Source organism: Clupea harengus, chromosome 2, assembly GCF_900700415.2.
Source record: "Clupea harengus chromosome 2, Ch_v2.0.2, whole genome shotgun sequence".
NCBI lineage: Eukaryota > Metazoa > Chordata > Actinopteri > Clupeiformes > Clupeidae > Clupea > Clupea harengus.
The window spans coordinates 3,846,491-3,853,468 of record NC_045153.1 but is presented as its reverse complement, the minus strand read 5'-3'; the positions used below and the strand labels follow the sequence as shown (position 1 = coordinate 3,853,468).

General features: G+C 42.5%; 1 protein-coding gene across 1 annotated transcript in view; it reads right to left on the bottom strand.

Moving 5' to 3' along the window:
* Positions 1-1,488, bottom strand: part of LOC105911453 (nuclear factor 7, brain-like) — a 6,249-nt gene extending 4,761 nt beyond the window's left edge. Inside the window, exons 1-3 of the mRNA XM_042703211.1 lie at positions 1,106-1,488; positions 499-594; positions 33-263 (exon numbers count right to left, since the gene is read on the bottom strand). Coding sequence (XP_042559145.1) covers positions 33-263; positions 499-594; positions 1,106-1,486 — 708 coding nt within the window. The 5' untranslated portion in view covers positions 1,487-1,488. The remainder of the gene's footprint in view (positions 1-32; positions 264-498; positions 595-1,105) is intronic.
* Between the last annotated feature and the right edge of the window lie 5,490 nt (positions 1,489-6,978).

Here is a 6,978-nt window from a genome sequence, read left to right as displayed (position 1 = left end):
ACACTATGAAAGGGACAGTAGATGGTTCTTACTTGTAGAAACGTGACGTCATCAGCTCCCACCTTCTCTTCTATGGCTCTGATGGTGTCTGAAAGAGATGAGATCTCTCTGCTCATCTTCTCAATCTTCTCCTTCATCATCTGACTCTTCTGCTCCTCTTCCTCCCTCAGTGCTGCTATCCTGGCTGCCTCTTCATCTCGTAGAAACTTGTGAAGCTTCTCAAACTCCTTCATGATCTGCTCCTCTGTGTGCTGGGCCTGAGTCTGGAACGTCATAAAGGTTCCTTATTAATTGGACAATCTACATAGAAATTTGAATGTACACCGTGTGATACTGAGGACCTTTAGTTACATCTCTGGGTGTTGGGCCTTTAACTGGAGTAACACAATATGAATGAATGAGTCTGGAATAAGGCCAAGTGTCTACTAGGGAATTCCTCTGGATTAACACACTTCATGAAAGCTTCTTCCAACGTCTTCTATTCATGCTGACTCTCACCTTAATATGTTTTGCTTTCTTATCATAGGTGAGTTTCACTTTTTCAAAAGCCTTAAGCTTTTCCTTTAAGGGATCCACTTTGACCTTGATCTCCTCCTGGAAGAGAGAGAGAGAGAGAGAGGGAGAGAGAGAGAGAGAGAAAGAGAGAATAATAATACAGTGGTCTTTTAAATACAAAGCCATTTGTGACGCCCCTCAGATGTCTTGGTGACTATTCCAACATTTGCTGGCATATTTATGAAAAGTCCTGAATGTGAAAATAATAAAGACAAATCAAGTCTCACATGTCAGTGAGCCTCTTGACTAAAGCAATACTGAGTCAGATTTTTAAATATGACTTTGGCAGAACATGGATTGACACCACTAAAGCAACAAATGGATACATTTCAGTTGGAAGTTTTGTGAACACATTTGGATGGCTTTCTTGAGGGGGCAAAGGAGTAAAATGATGGTGCTGCCACCTAGTGTTGAGTTACAGTAATAACAGCAACTACAGGGATTTTCAATTTTGTGATTAGCAAATCATTGTTTATAATGATGGAATAAATATTAGGCTGTAGCTTGTTGTTAATTATCCAATACAAAATCTTGTGGTTATCAAACTTACCTTGTGGTCAACTGCTGCTTCATCAATGGGACTGAACCGGTGATTCCTGTGGAGTTTTGAGTCTCGACACAAGAAACACAAAAGCTGCTGATCGTCGTGACAAAACAGCTTGAGTTTGTCGCCATGGAGACTATAGACTGCTCCTCTCTGACCTCTCTCCTGTAAAAATGTCTCACACAGGTTTCTTAACGCAAGGTTGATTGGTGGCTCGTCCTTTGATGACCTCCTCCTGCAGACTGGACATTCTCTGGATCCTTTGGTTTCCCAGAACTGCTGCAGACAGACTTTACAGAAGCTGTGACTACATGACAGAACAACTGGGTCCTTGAAGATGTCAGTGCACACAGGACAGGATATATCCTCCTCTAGCTTTGAAGCCATTTTCCAAGAGTAAATATGAATCTGTGTTAAGCTGTGTTAAGTTTTTCCTCAAACTTTAATTTCACTTTCAGAAGTTTGAAAAATCAAGTCTTGTTGTTTTAACCTATGTATGTGAGCAGTTTGAGTGTCTTTAAATTTGATTCTCACCTGACCTGCTGGAGCAGTTTTGTGACGGTGTGACGTGGAACACAGCAGCCGCCCTTCACTGAGCTTCAACTCCTCCTTCAGGAAAGGAGAGTCAGAGGGAGGGATCTGGAGGAGCAGGGAGCTGATTGGTCAGTCTCACAACAGTCGTCCAATAAACAGTTATTTAGTGCCTCCTTGTCTTGAGGATCAGAGGTCAAAGTACCTGGATGAGTGAGCTCTAACTTACAGGCATAAATAGGCTTCATGTCAGTGTTTTTCCTCCACTATCCACAGAAATATTGTTCTGATCTCATTCCTACTGCAGACACACAGAGAGCTGTCTGTGCTGTGAATGACACCTCCAGTGTACACACTCTCAGCACATCCACTGTGTCTGATTTTCAGTGACATTATCAAGGGAAATGTCTGTATTCTTTAAAGAAGCGGGATTGACCAAAGTTGTCTGGCTTCACTGGAATATTCAAAGACACTTCGCAAATGATGATAATATGTATGAAATAAAATCCATGAAACTCTCTTTCACTCTGATTGTGTCTCTTCGTGTAAGTTTTGGAGTTACACCAAGAAGAGTCAACGTCACTCAGTAAGTCGTCATTTCTGTCCAACAGCCTCACTACATCTAGTCTATGTGTACACAGTGTATTCTCTAACGCTTCCTTAGAATGCTGCTTTAGAGAGGAACCAACATACGAAGCATTTGGTTGTTACAAGATACGTTTTACTGGTAATTACTGACACAATACAACTTGCTTGACTTAACACTCGAGTACAGCAATGTTGGAACTTTTAAGTCCTAACCAAATTATGTCATTTCTGGGCCTCCCGTACCGCCCATGGGGTGACCATGAGATGGTAACATGCTTATCTCGTTCACTCTGTTCTCAGCAATAACACATCATTTCTGTGTGACACTCTCCCTTTGTAAGAACCTCTGCCTCTCATCTGCTGACACGTCTTATCTGTCCAAAAACCTAAACACCCCATCTGTGCCCAGCTTAAAGCTTACAATGTTGCCTTGCCTGCTTGACCTTGCTAACCAGTGATGGACTGACTGCTCTTTCTCAGGCTCTGGTCTCTGTAAGGTCTCTGTAAGGCCTTTGTATTGTACAACCGTAAACTCACATCACTACGGAAACGCAGAGCCAAGATAGGAGAGTCATACAGACAGGGAGGGACCTGGTCTCTGATTGGACAAGCCACACTGATGTCATCACTCCTACCGTGTGCATGGAATCTTGAGTCAGGGTCTCATCTTGGAGAGCTGCTCCACGGCCAGAAAAGAATAAAGAATTGCAATCAAATATTTCAAGCACGTAATTCAAGCATTCAAACTATGTGCAGGAAGCTTTCAAAGGTGTGATTTTCACTATGTCTTCTGAATCACTCCTGAATGTTAAATCTATTTTAAATCACTACTGAATGATACAATCTATTTTAAATCATCCTTATTGCTGTTTTTACAACACAAATGACATGTGATGCCCTGAACAACACCCAAGAACAGCATGAACACACTCAGGATTTGGACCCATATTCCCTTGTTACTGACAGCTAGACAGACTGGTTAAGAGGGGTCTCTAGGGGTCTCTGTATGATTGACATCTAGACAGACTGGTTAAGAGGGGTCTCTAGGGCTCTCTGTATGATTGACAGCTAGACAGTGTTCTGGGCAGCTGTCAATCAACAGGACGTGACAATGTTACTAAAGGCAGTGTGTGTGTCTCTTGACGTTTCATCTCTTCCACTATATCTAAACAGATCTATACACACTGAAACATTACATGGTAGGCAAGATGAGATTGGGAATAAAAGACAATCCTTGACTGAATTCAATACCAATGCAGACTGCTGGACAAACCTTTTGTCTTCCTCCAATCACAACATGAACCAATCTACACTACAGAAACTCCTCCCACTGAACCCCAGTGATCATGACTAACATGCTGGAGATACTCTGACCTTTAGGTCCACTGAACCCCAGTGATCATGACTAACATGCTGGTGATACTCTGACCTTTAGGTCCACTGAACCCCAGTGATCATGACTAACATGCTGGAGATACTCTGACCTTTAGGTCCACTGAACCCCAGTGACCCCTCATGACTAACATGCTGGAGATACTCTGACCTTTAGGTCCACTGAACCCCAGTGATCATGACTAACATGCTGGAGATACTCTGACCTTTAGGTCCACTGAACCCCAGTGACCCCTCATGACTAACATGATGGTGATACTCTGACCTTTAGGTACACTGAACCCCAGTGATCATGACTAACATGCTGGAGATACTCTGACCTTTAGGTACACTGAACCCCAGTGACCCCTCATGACTAACATGCTGGTGATACTCTGACCTTTAGGTACACTGAACCCCAGTGATCATGACTAACATGCTGGTGATACTCTGACCTTTAGGTCCCCCTCCACCTGTTGGGCAGACTTGAACTGAAGTCTGTGTTGTGTGCATTTATAATAGTGGTCAGAATTTACTTGTTAATTATTAATAACCTGTAATGTTCTGCGAAGTGTGTTTACAATGAGTAACAAAATACTCATCACTTCATCATCCTTATCACCATCATCATAGTCTTCATCACTGACTTCAAGTGTGTGTGTGTGTGTGTTTCAGAATAGAATATTTCTGGGAGTGTAACTGTGTGTGTGTTTCAGAATAGAACATTTCTGGGATGGTGTGTGTGAGTGTGTGTGTGTGTGTGTTTGAGTTAGTGTGTTTGTCTATTTGAGAAGGTGTGTGTGTGTGTGTGTTTAAATGTTTGAGTCAGTGTGTGTGTGTGTGTGTTTAGTCAGTGTGTGTGTATGTGTGTGTGTTTGAGTCAGTGTGTGTGTTTGTTTGAGTCAGTGTGTGTGTGTGTGTGTGTGTGTGATTGAGCCAGTGTATGTGTGTGTGTGTTTGAGTCAGTGTGTGTGTGTGTGTGTGTTTGAGTCAGTGTGTGTGTGTGTGTGTGTGTGTGTTTGAGCCAGTGTATGTGTGTGTGTGTGTTTGAGTCAGTGTGTGTGTGTGTGTGTGTGTGTGTGTTTAAGTAGGTGTGTGTGTTTGTGTGTGTGTGTTTGTTTGAGTCAGTGTATGTGTGTGTGTGTGTTTGAGTCAGTGTGTGGTGTGTGTGTGGTGTGTGTGTTTAAGTAGGTGTGTGTGTGTGTGTGTGTTTGTTTGAGTCAGTGTATGTGTGTTTGTGTGTTTGAGTCAGTGTGTGTGTGTGTGTGTGTGTGTGTGTGTTTAAGTAGGTGTGTGTGTGTGTGTGTGTGTTTGAGTAGGTGTGTGTGTGTGTGTGTTTAAGTAGGTGTGTGTGTGTGTGTGTGTGTTTGAGTAGGTGTGTGTTTGAGTAGGTGTGTGTGTGTGTGTGTTTGAAAAGGGTTGTGTGTGTTTGAGTAGGTGTGTGTGTGTGTTTGAGTCAGTGTGTGTGTGTTTGAGTAGGTGTGTGTGTGTGTGTTTGAGTATGTGTGTGTGTGTGTGTGTGTGTGTGTGTGTGTGTGTGTGTGTTTGAGTCAGTGTGTCACTGTTACTCCTTGTATTCTCTGCATCATGAGACATCTACTGTAAATATCCAGAATATCACCTGATGATGGTGGCCTGGTGGTTCTCTTGACTCAGTTAGACCTATGTAAGGGGGGCCTGGTGGTTCTCCTGACTCAGTTAGACCTATGTAAGGGGGGCCTGGTGGTTCTCCTGACTCAGTTAGACCTATGTAAGGGGGGCCTGGTGGTTCTCCTGACTCAGTTAGACCTATGTAAGGGGGGCCTGGTGATTCTCCTGACTCAGTGTGATCTACGTAAGGGGGGCCTGGTGATTCTCCTGACTCAGTGTGATCTACGTAAGGTGGGCCTGGTGATTCTCCTGACTCAGTGTGATCTACGTAAGGTGGGCCTGGTGATTCTCCTGACTCAGTTAGACCTACGTAAGGTGGGCCTGGTGATTCTCCTGACTCAGTGTGACCTATGTAAGTTGGGCCTGGTGATTAACGCCCCCTGCTGTCAGACCTAGGGTACTTCAACTGAGACTTTTTCTGTTCCAGTCAGAGAAGCTGGTGAATCTTTATGTGAACCCATGCTCTCTCTCCCCTGATGTGCATAATCATAAATAAAACCTTGACCCTGATCTTTCTACCATTGCCTGACTGAGTCGCCATATTTATCTGTGGTGCAAAATTATTATTATCACCAGTCAGGGAGCAGGCCTATGGTGGAAGGATTCTGATTGGTCAGCTTTAGTTGCCAGACCAGTTCCACTGTTTCTGAAGTTCAGGTAAGAGAATGTGGGTGTGAACTGTACCTGCCAGAGACACAGAGACTGACCCCAGATCAGTGGATTGGAAATAGAACACGCAAACACACTCTGTGTCCTTCCTCCTCTGTTGTATGATGCAGTGGAGCTGAATCTGTTTAATGGAATGGCATGTGTACATTACCACTACATCATATACTCTTCCATAGTATTATTACTGTGTGCTGTGGTGAATGTGCTGCGTGCCGTCTCTTGACTCTCTGCTGATATCAGTGAGGGGAATGAGGGAGGGACAACAGGGAATCTGAGTTCAGTACTTTGTTAAATACACAAAATACTAATAATCATGAGATTTGGATTTACACTAGTTCTAAGTATGTTTAATTCATATTTTATTGTGAATTGACATTATTTTGAACACAAACAAGTAGAACAACATCATTAAAAGGAGGCTTAAAAATCTACAAAACTGTCATAATGACAATGATTTGCATCTTTAGAAAGGTTTAAATCAAAATAAATCAGAATCAAATGTTTGCAAAAAGCATTATTAACACTTCTGTCAGGCCGATCAATTCTGTAACCATGTTGAGAACACTACATGAGGGTTAAACAGTATATATGGCTCCAATTTGAGATGCTTGTTGTTCAGACCTACACTGAATGCTGACTATATTCATGTGCTTTGTTACAGCTCTTTACTGGACTAAAGCCAGATTGCTGCATCAACCACAGGAAACGTTTCTGAAACATTTTGCTTATAACTCCTTATCTCTCGTATCAGTCAAAACTCTCATTAACTAAAATCACACAATGGATTAAAGCCCATTAAATCAGCTTTAATTTCATTCCTCTCATCAGTGTTAGAGTCTGATCAGACTAATGAAGCTGAAGCTGAGCTGCTCCACTGTTTCAGGACCTCAGAGTCTGATCAGACTAATGAAGCTGAAGCTGAGCTGCTCCACTGTTTCAGGACCTCAGTGGGAATTAACAGATTATACATAAACTGAAGGATGGACAAATTTTGCCAAAATCAGCGTACCTTTAGAAAATAAAAGTAACTTGTTTAGGAATTTCATTTACATTTCTGTCAAAGATGTTTG